Source organism: Oncorhynchus gorbuscha, linkage group LG18, assembly GCF_021184085.1.
Source record: "Oncorhynchus gorbuscha isolate QuinsamMale2020 ecotype Even-year linkage group LG18, OgorEven_v1.0, whole genome shotgun sequence".
Classification (NCBI taxonomy): domain Eukaryota; kingdom Metazoa; phylum Chordata; class Actinopteri; order Salmoniformes; family Salmonidae; genus Oncorhynchus; species Oncorhynchus gorbuscha.
The window spans coordinates 48,341,241-48,358,033 of NC_060190.1; the positions used below are offsets into that span (position 1 = coordinate 48,341,241).

Sequence of the window (16,793 nt, forward strand, 5' to 3'; positions counted from 1 at the left end):
TGCATTACAGAGAGACAGGAGCTTTGAGGCGATGTGCAGAGCAACATCAAAAACATGGGATGTCCCTCACCACCAACCCTGACATATGAAGAAATGTAGCCTATCAGTCATTGGTTGAGACCACTGTAATGACATCTAAAGCTAAATTGCAAAATACCAACAACTAAAATGTATTGTATAGACTTCACATGTTTAAATAAAGTAAATAACACGTATTTTCAATTGAATGGAAAAATGTGTTCTTTGCTAATAATGCTTTTTCAGTTGTATTTTCAATTGACCATCAGTCTTAAATCCTTAATCTTGAAAACTCTCTCTCTCACACACGCACACTTAGGCTATCTGATCTCACTGGCCTATAAATATATGCACACGTAAGGAAACTGGGAAATTTCAGGGAAGTCCCCAAGACAAGAGCGCCTCGTGCGGTGAAGACTGCTCGCACGCAAACATTGGGAAAAGGCCCGTGGGCAGTTTCTGGGTGTGACTGCACAATTAACAAGTGTGTATCGTAGAAATTATCATAATGTACTTGTTACAATGACAGTGTAAATGCGTAAAACACGCATGGCGTGTGCTAAATTAACATATTTTAATTAGGCTATAATAAAATGACTGCGCTACAAACTGCTTATTTCAAATTGCGTTTGAAAACAATATACATAATTACATCATTTTACAGCATAATAGTCTTCATGGTTTTTATATGGCTAATTTAAAGAACCTATGGAAACAACATTCTAACAAATATTGTGAGTCATTTGGTCATCATGGTCACAAGAAGGCTCCACCGAAAGTAAGCTGGGTTTTTTTCACCAGCTGGGAAGGTGTGCCGGGTGCCAAGAATGAAACGTCTGTGACGTCACAGCTCTACCTGAGTTTCGGGAAGGGAGTCGAAAAGGGGTGGCCTGAACTAATGGGGACAAGATTATCAGAATTGTTCTCGCATGATAAGAAGTATACGTGAGTCATACAGTCTACTTTTACCTGGATTGCTAAGGACATACAAATTCCAACGTTTTGGAGAATAATATTTCCCTGAAATTGATTGAGGTTCTACTTTCTCCCGGATAGAAAGTAGCCTACTTCCTGGTCACATTCAACTGCAGGTACGTTTCGCAGCGGTCGCCTACATTTAGTTCGTTTGCAACCTCGAAATAGTTTAAAATTCGTAACTAGATGGTTATTAGAAATCATTACTAACAATTTATCCGTGAAAAGTAACCTATTTTTACTGTTCTTTCATATGGTGCTCAAATTTACAGTAAGAGCGAGCGAGGGGTTGCAACCAAGCATCAACAAAAGTCAAAGGTTTATCACAACAAAAGCCAGTAAAGTCATTGCTTGGTGGGGAAAATGTCATTTTATGGTTATGATTTTTGGGTAAATTAATGTAGCAACATTGGACATGGCTTTATTTCCATTCTCAACACACCTGTGAAACATGTCCTGTAGACACACCAGGAGTATCATAAAACCAACCATAATTATGTACTTAGTGGCCCATATCTGTTTGGAATCTTGATAACCATGTAATCTTGGTCATCATGTGAGTGCCTGCCTCAATCAAGATGTGCCAGCTAACCGTACAGCTCACTGTTTTCTTAGTACAGTGCTTTTATTAGAACTGTTTACGTTTTTAAATATCTTGGTCAGGATGTCCATATAAGTGTACCATATGGATAGTAGATATCTAACCCTCCCATGGTGGCCTCCTCCCCAGATTGAAAGCATGGCGGTGACCCCACGGCGTGTTCGGCTCAAGCCCTGGCTAGTGGCCCAGGTGGACAGTGGGCTCTACCCAGGTCTGGTGTGGATCGATCGAGACAACAAGCGCTTCAGGGTCCCCTGGAAACACGCTACGCGCCACACCCCCCAGCATGAGGAAGAGAACACAATCTTTAAGGTTAGTAAAGCAGATATCTGTTACAGCTTGTGAAACAATACATGTAGGTCAGTGGTCACCAACCTTTTCTGAGCTGAGATCACTTTCTGAGTCAAAATGCAGGCTGAGATCTACTGCTCAGAATAACAAAAAATGTCAAACATTACTTAAAAATGTATTCTTCATCTGTCCCCTCTCTCCTTGTATCAGGCCTGGGCAGTGGAGACAGGAAAGTTCCAGGAGGGTATTGATGACCCTGACCCTGCCAAGTGGAAAGCCCAGCTCCGCTGTGCCCTCAACAAGAGCAGAGAGTTCAACCTTGTCTACGATGGCACCAAAGAAGTTCCCATGAACCCCCTGAAGATTTACGATGTCTGTGACATCCCACAGCCCCTCAGTAACCCAGGTAAATGTCCATGGATGACATACAAAGACAGTAGCAGTAAAAAGTGTAGACACACCGACTCATTCCAGGGTTTTTCTTTATTTGTACTATTTTCTACATTGTACAATAATAGTGAAGACATCAAAACTATGAAGTAACACGCATGGAATCATGTAGTAACCTAAAAAGTGTTAAACAAATCAAAATATATTTTAGATTTGACATTCTTCAAAGTAGCCACCCCTTCGCCTTGATGACAGCTTTGCACACTCTTGGCATTCTCTCAACCAAATTCATGAGGTAGTCACCTGGAATGCATTTCAATTAACAGGTGTGCCTTCTTTAAAGTTAATTTGTGGAATTTATTTCCTTCTTAATGCATTTGAGCCAATCAGTTGTGTTGTGACAAGGTAGGGTTGTTATACAGAAGATTTGGTAAAATACCAAGTCCATATTATGGTTAGAACAGCTCAAATAAGCAAATAAAAATGACAGTCCATCATTACTTTAAGACATGAAGGTAACAATCTGGAAAATGTCAAGAACTTTTGAAAGTTTCTTCAAGTGCAGTAGCAAAAACCATCAAGCCCTATGATGAAACTGGCTCTCATGAGGACCACCACAAGAAAGGAAGTCCCAGAGTTACCTCATGAAGCTCCTTGATATAATGCAAAGGTTGGCTACTTTGAAGAATCTCAAAAATAAAATAGATTTTGATTTGTTTAACACTTTTTAGGTTACTACATGATTCCATATGTGTTCATAATTTTGATGTCTTCACTATTATTCTACAATGTAGAAAATATTAAAAAATAAAGAAAAACCCTTGAATGAGTAGGTATGTCCACATTTGGACATTAATTGACTTTTTTTTAAGTACAGTTTAACAACAATGATGTTAGTCAATTTTATGTATTTTTAAAAAACATTTTATTTAACTAGGCACGTCAGTTAAGAACAAATTATTATTTAAAATGATGGCCAATGGTAGCAGCTTTGAAGCTTAGTTTGGGATTTGGAATCCCTTGCTCTCTTCATTTTCTCTTCATCTCTCTCACATCAGGATCCTCAGACTCTGGGTCCTGGACGCCGAATGACTGTGATGAAGATGAACCAGATACTCCAGAGCCCCTTCCTCCTTATCCAACATCCAATGGTTAGTCATGTCAATGATCTCTTATCTCTCTTATTTGTCCCTCACTAATACTGTTTTTCTGTGATGTTTACCATGTTATTTGTCCCAAACCACACAACAGTTCAGATCTAGCATCCAGATAATGTTTTCCAGTTTGCTTGGTCCAAAAACAACTGCCTAGTGCCCTTTTGTCTGTCTTACCCCCTGTTTTGATATCAATATCCCTGTATTGTTTTTGGCATGTCATCTAATCATGCTTTGTTTTCCCTGTAACGACCAGGTACCAGCCCCACTCTAATGTGGTCTCCTCCGGGGTCAGTATCGCCCCTCCACCCCCCCAGCTGCCCCCCATCAGTTGAAGTGTGGCCCAAAGAGGAGGTTAAGCCGTGGCCAAAAGAGGAGCCTTTGGATGTGGAGATGCAGCCCCCCCCTGAGGAGATGGCGCCCCCTCCTCCACTTGACATGCCTTCCCCTTCCATGCCTGACATGATGTTCGCCTCCCCAGAGATGTGGATCAGCTCCTTGCCCAGTGAGTACACTACTACACACAAACTCCTCCATTAGATAAATATAGGACTGCATACATTGATTGTATATAGTATCACAGGAGTTTACCAATACAGACCAACTAATGAGAGTACCTCTCTTATTGAATCTTCATGTGTTTTTTTGTCTCTTTCACCCTCAGTGACAGACCTGGAGGTGCAGTTCCAGTACCGGGGTAAGGAGGTGTGTCCAGCCATGACAGTCAGTAATCCCCAGGGCTGCAGGCTGTTTTACGGGGACCTGGGCCCCATGGTCAACCAGGAAGAGCTGTTTGGCCCTATCAGCCTGGAGCAGCTGAGGTTCCCCTCTACCGAGCACATCGCCAACGACAAGCAGAGGGTCTTCACCAACCGCCTGCTGGATGTCATGGACCGAGGCCTCATCCTGGAGGTCAGTGGCCATGACATCTATGCCGTCCGCCTCTGCCAGTGCAAGGTGTACTGGTCAGGCCCCTGTGCACCCAACCCCAATGCACCCAACCTCATAGAGAGGCAGAGGAAGGTTAAGATGTTCTGTCTGGAGTCGTTTCTCAGCGGTAAGTACTGACTCCGATCCTACTGACCATTTTAGCATAGATGGACTCTAACCTTCCTACAGCAACAATGTTTTATACCACTCTTCTCAAAGCTTCTTGCTTATTGATATTTATATATTCTATTAGGCTGGGCCCTTAGGAGGTAGTGTGATAGTAGGGCATACACTGAGTGGAAAAAACATCAGGAACACCTGTACTTTCTCTGACAGACTTACCAGGTGAAAGCTATGATCCCTTATTGATGTCACTTGTTAAAACCATGTCAATCAGTGTAGATGAAGGAGAGGAGACAGGTGAAATAAGTATTTTTAAGCCTTGAGACAATTGAGACAAAGATTGCGTATGTGTGTCATTTAGAGGGTAAATGGGCAAGACAATATATTGAAGTGCCTTTGAACAGGGTATGTTATTAGGTACCAGGCACAATGGTTGGAGTATGTCAAGAACTGCAACGCTGCTGGTTTTTTCATGCTCAACAGTTTCCTGTGTGCATCAAGAATGGTCCACCATCTAAAGGACATCCAGCCAACTTGACACAACTGTGGGAAGCATTGGAATCAACAAGGGCCAGCATCCCTGTGGAACGCTTTCAACACCTTGTAGAGTCCATGCCCTGACGAATTGAGGCTGTTCTGAGGGCAAAAGGGGATGCAACTCAATATTAGGAAGGTGTTCTTAAAGTTTTGCACACTCAGTGTATGCCGTGAGACTGATTTGCTATGTGATATGATTGTGATTGTTTGATGTGTGCAGGTGTAATAGCCCATCAGAGGGGCCAGTCGGCCAGCCTTCCTCAGTTCGACATCAACCTGTGCTTTGGAGAGGAGTGGCCTGACAGCAGACCCAGGGAGAGGAAGCTCATCATGGTGCAGGTATGAGACTGTGCAGGCAATGATTCATAGAAAACAAATGAAACATTTGTTTTTCATTATTTTAAAATTTGTGTTTTGTTGTTGAGTCCCTTCACTGTAACTGACTCGTCTTTGGCCCTCTGCTCCCACCCAGATCATCCCTGTGGTCGCACGTATGATCACTGAGATGTTCTCAGGTGACTGCATGCGCTCCTTTGACAGTGGCAGCGTGCGTCTGCAGATCTCCATCCCGGACATCAAGGACAACATCGTTACCCACCTGAAGCAGCTGTACCGCCTGCTGCAGACCCACCAGGGCCAGGAGGGCTGGCCTCAGGCTCTGCCCCCGGGGGCTGGCATGAGCCTGCCCCAGGCCCTGCACGCCCAGTGAAGCTACCCAGTCCACCATGGCCCTACCAGGCCAGTCAGTCTCATACACAGCTCTGCCTGGACACTGTCTCCTTACTGCTGCCTCTACTGCTGGGTTATGTGGAGACCTGTAGTCAGCAAGCTAGTACTTATGTTTGTAGAGGCGTGTTAATCCGAATAGGAAAAGGGAGAGGGATTGCTTCAATTTAGCCTTTTCCCTTTCTTTTGCTATTATGTTCTCTGAGAGGAGCCATGTGTATATTGTGGTAAATGCTGCTAAACAGGCACTGTAAGACTACTACTGTGGCAGTCTGTAAAACATGGATAGTGTCTGTCTGCAGTTGTAAAGCCCCGTGGTCTTGTACTCAATATGGGCAGAACTAGAGGAGCATTGGAGGGCATTATGGGCAAAAGTCCTGTCAGCTGCAATGCAACATTGAACATAGTCAATGAGTTACAGGCATAACCCTTGACCCCATGTTACAAAATACCAGTCAGTTATCAAGCTGTGTCCTGGTCCTTGTTGCTCATGTCATTTTGTCTACTACCTGTTTTTAACCCATGAATAATATGTTTGAGTGCTAAAGCTAGATATTTATATATATTTTTTTCTTTTGGAGAAAAAACATGCAAGTGGTTAATCCATTATGTGAACTTTTATGATACACACTTTAATAGTTATCTTTCCTTTCTATTGGTTATTATACATTTGTATCTCATCATGACTGCTGAGATCCATTCTAACTGTTCCTGCAAGATATATCCTATACCCTTTACTGGTTTGTTTATGCTAATACTAGTAGATAAGATCAGGTCAAGGTAGAGGATTCGGTGAACCAAATGGATTGTTTATTTTCTGATAGACCGTATCACCATGTATAGCCTCCATTTATAATTTTATGGAATTTAAACCATTTGTTTTGGTCCATGAAATTAGTATAAGTGGTGTCGCTGCACTTTTGGGAGTAAATGGAGTCTTATGCTTAGATAGCATTTCATTTTTCAATAACTTTTATCCTAATGATTTGTATTGATTTTGTTGAAAAACGCCCATAACTGGGCAAGTGATCAGTTTTTTTTTTTTTTTTTTATGAAGGGAATCCACAATGAAATGTATGTTCAGTAATGAAAAAGGGTTTAACTCAAATTGACAAAGTTATACCTGCAAGTGTTTTATTCACTGGTATTTAATGTCAGTTTTACTGTCTAGTTATTAAAGTGGTTGTGTGTCAAATATACTGACACCATATGTATTTGATTATTATAAAAGGATGAAACGCGTATGCATGAACATGATGCAGTAACCATAAAATGCATTAGAAATACAAATGTACTTCAAGATTACATTTTCAATGGATGATAAATATCCTTCGCTATAATGTTGACTGAGCTATACAGAAAACATTTAAAAGTAAAATGCAATAAACATATTTCCCAAAACCCTCAGAGCAAGTTCTTCAGATTTTTGTCCAGTTCCCAGGTCTTGTCATATGGGCCTATAGCAATGCTGAGGTAATGTCATAGAGATACTTCTCTGTGCGTTCTTGTAGTACTTGATAAAGGTCCCACAGCTGTTTCCTTCTTGTGGGGATATCGGCCAATAACAACGTCAAAATGGCTGCCAAGTGACTACCGGGAACGGAGACCTCAGGATAAACCAGGGACAACAGCGTCTCTTGTTGGAAAAAAAGAACGATTCCATCAGTATCAAGATAATATAGGACTAAAAGCAAGCAGAGACAATAAACATGTTGGAGACATACAGCATGAAGACAGTTGGGACAAACATTGACATAAATGTTTTGGCCTTTCTAGGGAGTTTTTCCTAGCCACTGTGCTTCTACGCCTGCATTGCTTGCTGTTTGGGGATTTATTGTGGGTTTCTGTACAGCATTTTGAGATATCAGCTGATGTAAGAATGGCTATATAAATTGATTTGATTTGCTACACTGGTGCTCTGGGTTTGACATGACTAAGATGAGAAAGTGAATTGTAGACATATTCGGACCTCTCCTATGGATGTTGGTTTCCATCATGCTTTGCTTTATGTTGCTGTGGTGTGACATAGCTGGATGAATCTGCTCAACTAAGGGATAATCTAGTGATGAGTTTATAACACATTTATGGACCAATAAATATCATGGTTAAAATAGAAGTTGAAACTCCTTTACCTACTACTACAGTAACACAATCCCACTGTTTTTTTCTGCAAGTGGGTGTGTAATATACTACACCTATGGAGTCCTGTTGCCGTCCTTTGACAATCTCCTGCTGTTTCTTGGTGTCTTCCTGCTTCTGTCTTCCATGTGTCTTGTGTCCTGCCAGGTGTGCAGGTTGTGCTCCAGAAGAATGATGTTGAGATGGAGCTCAGCCTCAGTGTGTTGGTGCTGCAGCAGCTGGCTCTCCAGGGGCCTCCTGTCCTATCACTCCCTGGATGGATGCACAGGGAAATACATGATGGTACTGAATGTAGATATCTTATGTCACTCTAACAACAGGTCAGTGCTCTGTGTGTGTGTGTGTGGGGGGGGGATTCTCATGAAACCAGTTTTAACCATGTCGGTAGCAAATTGAGTTACAAAACAATGATGCATCTGCAAAAAGCGACTAACATTCCAAAGACTAAGATGCCTAGTTTATGGCACGGTGACTTATTTTACATATGTGGTACATTTTCGCCTAAAGTTTGTACATTTTCACTCCAAATTATCATTACCAAAATGCGTCTGGATTCAATTCTCGGGTAATTTTATGCAATTTTACTTTAGAGAAACCCAGCTTATTTGAATAAAACACAAAAAGTGTGTCCATAAATCATAATAAGGCCATACTAATTTAACTTGAATATTAAACTATTATATAGTAGTTTTAACTATAATAACATTAAACCCAAATTGGAAAAAAGTCAGAGGACCATAACCTTACAACCATGGTAGTATGAATAGGCTTCAGTGGTGGGGTCAATTTTTTGCTGACTCATAATGTCTGTCTCATATTATTTGCAGATTAAACTAAGGGCGTCTCATTACTAAAACATACATTTCTCAATACCATGTTATTTTCAGGTCCATTTCGGTAATGAGAACCATAATATCGGTAATGATAATACGGTCATTCTAATGTATAGTCAATGGGTGTGCTATGCTGGGAACTTATTTACTAGGATAAGTAATCTATGACTTTTTAAACACCAGTTATTTGATTAAGAAAGATTTGTCAAGAAATAATAAACCCCATTTAATTTACTTAAAGCCATAATTTGGAGTTTGTTTCAGCAAAGAGCCACCCCGCCATTTAAAGGAGGATATCCCCCATTTTGACATGTGTAACTGTTTTCACACTTGTAATGGTGTTTGATATCCTAAGACAGCTTTTAGATACTTTATAGGCATATATTATTGTGTTATGTAATTTGTCCCTTCTTATTCATTCAAAACTCTAAGAATCTCTTATTTCTCAAATTGAGTCACAAAAATGTAATTAATCATTGACTGTAATAGAACACGGTGCTATTTTGCATGATCCAGAATGCAGCCCTGTCTGACCCCTTACCTCCAGGCTGTGAGCCCTGTCCTGGGCCTTGTTCATTTGGCCAGTGACCCTCTGGAGCGCGGCTACAGCCATCTCCTCAACCTCCTGCCTCTGCTGCTCTGACTGTAGCAGCAGCATCTTGGCTCCATCCCTAGACAGCCCCTGAGAGAAACAGAGAATGAGTCAGCAAAATGACGATTGCTCTTTGTGATTTCAGCCTGGTGGTGATTTTGTATGAGCCATATACTCTAAGTAATAGGTACAGACGGTGTTCCTGAACACACCTGTCCACAGATCCTCAGCTGTGACTCTAGTGCCCAAATCTTTCCCTTCATCTTGTCCTCTTTACAACAGATCTGTGAGGGTAGAGAAAGATGAGATGTGTGAGAGAGATGAAACATACTGACAGTCAGGTAGAAAGACCGAAAAGCAGATAACAACTAGTAGACGGTGGCAAACGCCTCTTGTGCCATTTAATTTCTCTCTGTACATTTCTCGTGTTTCTCTATCAGCTTCTCAGTGACACAATGCAGGGTAGACCACAGCTCCTCCAGTAGAATAATGGTGGAAACGCTGTGAACTCGTCTCTGAAACCACAGCCTGTCTTAAACTAGATCACTGAACCAAACACAGTATTACCTAATTTAGAGAAGTGATGGACCAGACACCTTAAGGACCCTATGTCACAACACAACAGTTGCCAAGAACATTAACCTACTGTCCAAACTTTATGGCAGGCCCTTCATGAAACAGAATATGGTACAGAAATACAGTAATTCAATGTGCATACATGAGTATGATTGTGACATGGGCAAAGGTAGAGGGACATTTGTGGACATCACATCAGTGTATAAGAGATCCAGGTCCTAACCTTCCAGACATTGTCCTGTGAGAGCAGTATAGTAGAGGTGGTGTGCTGCAGTAGAGACAGCTTCTGTTTCAGAGAATCCACTTGCCACAGAGCCTCCTATGGAAAGAGATACAATACAAGTGAGGTTGAGGTTCGGACTAAAAGGTATGTCTCAATTCTAGATTAAAATATGTTAGCTCCTTTGCATCAGTAAGGAGTCAGCAGAGCAGGATTCCACACCTGTAGATACTCTGCAAGTTGAATGAGGTCCTAGATAGAGGACAGAGAGAGAGCCAGAGAGAGAGTGAGGGCGTTTTCACAATAAGCATAAAGTATATTCCCAACGTGGAGCAAGGAGGGAGATCATATACAGTATATTGTTATTATGGGTGGTGAACCATGTATGTCTCATACACCCACAAGAGTTCAAATATCATAACATCAACTGTACGTTGCTATGCAACACAACTGATAGGGATGTGTTTTGTCAGAATGATGAATGATAATGTAGATGGAAACTGTGATTCATTGCTGTGGCTCATATTTGAATGAGAAAAATACATTGAAATCTAGTACAGAGATCTAGTACATCAGAGTTACTTACTGCCCCATTCACGGTGATATAGCCATTCCTGTGAATGATAGGGAGTGGGAGTCAGAGGTCAAAGTGTTATACATGACAGATAAGCAGTTCAACAGATTAGTGTCTTCATGTAAAGGTCAGTCGCTTACTGTGCTTACTCTGTCTGACTGAAAGCATTCCTTTGGTGGAGCTGATTGCTTACGAGGCCACTCTTCTCCCGTTGAACTACTGACAGGGAGAGAGGAAGACAATGAAGTTCACCAACAAACTCAAAGCCTAAAACGTATGTTGAAATTGAAATACCAAAATAAGAGTTCTATATTTGACCTCTATCTCTGATATCCATACACTTCCTTAGTGTTGGTTTCTGTGAAGTGTGAGAGAATGTCTGGGAGAAGCCAGAGTGATGATGCCATGTTTTGTTTTGCCCTCCTCTCCCTTGTGGTGGTGAGGTGATCCACGATGCCTGATGAAACAGTTTTCCAACTGTGACACACCTTTTTTGTGTTTGACAAAACCGAATATTTCAGTATTTGTGTATAACAGACATATAATAACACAATGTCATACAGGAAATGTGTATTATTATTATGTCATACAGGTAATGTGTATTATTATGTCATACAGGTCATGTGTATTATTATGTCATACAGGTCATGTGTATTATTATGTCATACAGGTCAGGTGTATTATTATGTAATACAGGTCAAGTGTATTATTATGTCATACAGGTAATGTGTATTATTATGTCATACAGGTCATGTGTATTATTATGTCATACAGGTCATGTGTATTATTATGTCATACAGGTCAGGTGTATTATTATGCCATACAGGTAATGTGCATTATTATGTCATACAGGTAATGTGTATTATTATGTCATACAGGTAATGTGTATTATTATGTCATACAGGTCATGTGTATTATTATGTCATACAGGTCATGTGTATTATTATGTCATACAGGTCATGTGTATTATTATGTCATACAGGTCAGGTGTATTATTATGTAATACAGGTCATGTGCATTATTATGTCATACAGGTAATGTGCATTATTATGTCATACAGGTAATGTGTATTATTATGTCATACAGGTCATGTGTATTATTATGTCATACAGGTCATGTGTATTATTATGTCATACAGATCAGGTGTATTATTATGTCATACAGGTAATGTGTATTATTATGTCATACAGGTCATGTGTATTATTATGTCATACAGGTCAGGTGTATTATTATGTCATACAGGTCATGTGTATTATTATGTCATACAGGTAATGTGCATTATTATGTCATACAGGTCATGTGTATTATTATGTCATACAGGTCAGGTGTATTATTATGTCATACAGGTCATGTGTATTATTATATCACATGGCTAATGTGTATATATGGTTCTCATATATGCAGTGCATTCAGCTTTGAGCTGAGATAAATTAAGAAAGAAAGCATGACTTTCGGTATGAATTAAATGAAAGAAATGAAGCGTGACATTCAAACACCTGCAGTATAAAGTCCTACTTTATGTATGTGAAGCTTCGCCATAATCAGAAACTAGCTGAAGTGTACGAGAAGGCTGCTGAGAAGCCTGCTGACTCGACGGACGGATCACTAACAACATAAGAAACACCAGGAGGCAGATACATGACCAAAATCACAAAACATGAAGCCTTGTGAGTGTGATCATAGGAGTAGCAAAAACAAACCTGAACACATTCAATTAAGCTAACAGCCTATTGTCTCTCTATCGTCTCAACGTCTGTCTTCTTTGAATTCACTAACTGTTACTTCTGACTCTCTTTCATAACAGGAAATGAGAGAAACCACACTGCTGTTCCTCTATAATGACCCCCCACATTGCATCCTCACACTGGCATCACAAATGGGAAAAGCATAAGAGAAGTGACAGTGGTAGGAAACTCATATTTTGAGATGTGGTGTGGCAAGTGATAAGCCCAAGCTTAAGAAGAGGGGCGGGGGGGGGGGGGTATTCCTTATGATTAACGAGACGTGGTGTGATCATAACAACATACAGGAACTCAAGTCCTTCTGTTCACCTGACTTAGAATCTTCACCTGACTTCACAATCAAATGACTTCACAATCAAATGTCGACCGCATTATCTACCAAGAGATTTAGATGCACTATTGTAAAGTGGCTGTTCCACTGGATGTCATAAGGTGAATGCACCAATTTGTAAGTCGCTCTGGATAAGAGCGTCTGCTAAATGACTTAAATGTAAATGTAAATGTAAGAGAATTCTCTTCGATTATAATCACAGCCGCATATATTCCCCCCCAAGCAGACACATTGATGGCCCTGAACAAACTTTATTTGACTCTATGCAAACTGGAAACCACATATCCTGATGCTGCATTCATTGTAGCTGGGAATATTAACAAGGCTAATCTGAAAACAAGAGTCCCTAAATCTATCAGCATATCGATTGTGCTACCAGGGCTGATAAAACCCTGGATCATTGTTATTCTAACTTCTGCAACGCATATAAGGCCCTCCCCCGCCCTCCTTTCGGAAAAGCTGACCATGACTCCATTTTGTTGCTCCCTGCCTATAGACAGAAACTAAAACAGGAAGCTCCCGCGCTCAGGTCTGTTCAACGCTGGTCCGACCAATCTGATTCCACGCTTCAAGATTGCTTCGATCACGTGGATTGGGATGTGTCAAACAACAACATTGACGAATACGTTGATTCGGTGACCGAGTTTATTAGCAAGTGCATCGGTGATGTCATACCCACAGCAACTATTAAAACATTCCCAAACCAGAAATCGTGGATTGATGGCAGCATTCGCGCAAAACTGAAAGCACGAACCACTGCATTTAACCAGGGCAAAGTGACCAGAAACATGGCCGAATACAAACAGTGTAGCGATTCCCTCCGCAAGGCAATCAACCAAGCTAAGCGTCAGTATATAGACAAAGTAGAGTCGCAATACAACAGCTTAGACACAAGAGGTATGTGGCAGGGTCTACAGTCAATCACGGATTGCAAAAAGAAAACCAGCCCCGTTGCGGACCAGGATGTCTTGCTCCCAGACAGACTAAAAAACTTATTTGCTCGCTTTGAGGACAATACAGTGCCACTGACACGGCCCGCTATCAAAACCTGCGGACTCTTCTTCACTGCAGCCGACATGAGGAAAACATTTAAACGTGTTAACCCTCGCAAGGCTGCAGGCCCAGACGGCATCCCCAACTGCGTCCTCAGAGCATGCGCAGACCAGCTGGCTGGTGTGTTTACGGACATATTCAATCAATCCTTATCCCAGTCTGCTGTTCCCACATGCTTCAAGAGGGCCACCATTGTCCCTGTTCCCAAGAAAGCTAAGGTAACTGAGCTAAACGACTACCACCCCGTAGCACTCACTTCTGTCATCATGAAGTGCTTTGAGAGACTAGTCAAGGACCACATCACCTCCACCCTACCTGACACCCTAGACCCACTCCAATTTGCTTACCGCCCCAATAGGTCCACAGACGACGCAATCGCAACCACGCTGCACACTGCCCTAACCCATCTGGACAAGAGGAATACCTATGTGAGAATGATGTTCATTGATTACAGCTCAGCATTTAACCACATAGCACTCTCCAAACTCGTCATCAAGCTCGAGACCCTGGGTCTCGACCCCGCCCTGTGAAACTGGGTACTGGACTTCCTGACGGGCCGCCCCCAGGTGGTGAGGGTAGGTAACCACATCTCCACCCCGCTGATCCTCAACACTGGGGCCCCACAGGGGTGCGTTCTGAGCCCTCTCCTGTACTCCCTGTTCACCCATGACTACGTGGCCATGCACGCCTCCAACTCAATCATCAAGTTTGCACATGACACTACAGTGGTAGGCTTGATTACCAACAACGACGAGATGGCCTACAGGGAGGAGGTGAGGGCCCTCGGACGGATTGTGGTGTCAGGAAAATAACCTCACACTCAACATCAACAAAACTAAGGAGATGATTGTGGACTTCAGGAAACAGCAGAGGGAGCACCCCCCTATCCACATGGACGGGACAGTAGTGGAGAGGGTAGTAAGTTTTAAGTTCCTCGGCGTACACATCACGGACAAACTGAATTGGTCCACCCACACAGACAGCGTGGTGAAGAAGGCGCAGCAGTGCCTCTTCAACCTCAGGAGGCTGAAGAAATTTGGCTTGTCACCAAATGCACTCAAAAACTTTTACAGATGCACAATCGAGAGCATCCTGTCGGGCTGTATCACCGCCTGGTATGGCAACTGCTCTGCCCACAACCGTAAGGCTCTCCAGAGGGTAGTGAGGTCTGCACAACGGATCACCGGGGGCAAACTACCTGCCCTCCAGGACACCTACACCACCCGATGTCACAGAAAGGCCATAAAGATCATCAAGGACAACAACCACCCGAGCCACTGCCTGTTCAACCCGCTATCATCCAGAAGGCGAGGTCAGTACAGGTGCATCAACATGTCAACATACTCACTCAAATCCAGCCACTTTAATAATTGAAAAATGCATGTAAAAAATGTATCACTAGCCACTTTAAACAATGCCACTTAATACAATGTTTACATACCCTACATGACTCATCTCATATGTATATACTGTACTCGATACCATCTACTGCATCTTGCCTATGCTGTTCTGTACCATCACTCATTTATATATTTTTATGTACATATTCTTCATCCCTTTACACTTGTGTGTATAAGGTAGTTGTTGTGAAATTGTTAGGTTAGATTACTCGTTGGTTATTACTGCATTGTTGGAACTAGAAGCACAAGCATTTCGCTACACTCGTATTAACATCTGCTAACCATGTGCATGTGACAAATAAAATTTCATTTGAAGGTATTTGCTTAGAATATATACAAACTTTCAGCCACATTTCCCAATTCCAGGTTGTTCTCAACTGACTCTGATGTACAGTGCATTTGGAAAGTATTCAGACCTCTTGACTTTTTCCACATTTATTATTATTATTTATTGTAAAATTGATTTAAAAAACTAAATAATCCTCATTAATCTACACACAATACCCCATAATGGCAAAGCAAAAAGAGGTTTTTAGACATTTTTGCAAATAGATTAAACATTGAAAACTGAAATCTGTCCCGAAGCCACTCCCGTGTTGTCTTGGCTGTGTGCTTATGGTTAGCGTCCTGTTGGAAGGTGAACCTTCCCCTCAGTCTGATGTCCCAGTCTGAGGTCCTGAGTGCTCTGGAGCAGGTTTTCATCAAGGATCTCTCTGTACTTTGCTCCATTCATCTTTCCCTCGATCCTGACTAGTCTCTCGGTCCCTGCCGCTGAAAAACATCCCCACAGCATGATTCTGCCAACACTATACTTCACCGTAGGGATGGTGCCAGGTTTCCTCCAGACATGACAATTGGCATTCAGGCGTTCAATCTTGGTTTCATCTTGTTTTTCATGGTCTGATTTCTTTAGGTGCCTTTTGTCATACTCCAAGTGGGTTGTCATGTGCCTTTTACTGAGGAGTGACTTCCGTCTGGCCACTCTACCATAAAGGCCTGATTGGTAGAGTGCTGCAGAGATGGTTGTCCTTTTGAAAGGTTCTCACTTCTCCACGGAGGAACTCTGGAGCTCTGTCCCGATTGCTCAGTTTGGATGGGCGGCCTGCTCCAGGAAGAGTTTTGATGGTTCCAAACTTCTTCCTTTTAAGAATGTTGGAGGCCACTGTGTTCTTGGGGACCTTCAATGCTGCAGAAATATTTTGTTACCCTTCCCCATATCTGTTGCTTGACACAATCCTTTCTCTGAGCTCTACGGACAATTCCCTTGACTTCATGGCTTGGTTTTTGCTCTGACATGTCATGTCAACCGTGGGACCTTACAGTGCCTTGCGAAAGTATTCGGCCCCCTTGAACTTTGCGACCTTTGCGATTTTTTTGTGAAGAATCACCAACAAGTGGGACACAATCATGAAGTGGAACGACATTTACTGGATATTTCAAACTTTTTTAACAAATCAAAAACTGAAAAATTGGGCGTGCAAAATTATTCAGCCCCTTTACTTTCAGTGCAGCAAACTCTCTTCAGAAGTTCAGTGAGGATCTCTAAATGATCCAATGTTGACCTAAATGACTAATGATGATAAATACA

At 41.9% G+C, this 16,793-nt stretch overlaps 1 protein-coding gene across 1 annotated transcript; it reads left to right on the forward strand.

Annotated features, from left to right (window-relative positions):
- The first annotated feature begins 853 nt into the window (after window positions 1-853).
- Window positions 854-7,146, forward strand: LOC124003747 (interferon regulatory factor 6-like). The gene is made up of 8 exons (XM_046312294.1): window positions 854-1,109; window positions 1,724-1,906; window positions 2,096-2,291; window positions 3,334-3,426; window positions 3,686-3,934; window positions 4,094-4,486; window positions 5,240-5,358; window positions 5,492-7,146. Exons 2-8 carry the CDS (start codon window positions 1,733-1,735, stop codon window positions 5,726-5,728), a joined length of 1,461 nt encoding a protein of 486 aa, XP_046168250.1. The 5' UTR covers window positions 854-1,109; window positions 1,724-1,732; the 3' UTR covers window positions 5,729-7,146.
- The last annotated feature ends 9,647 nt before the right edge of the window (window positions 7,147-16,793 follow it).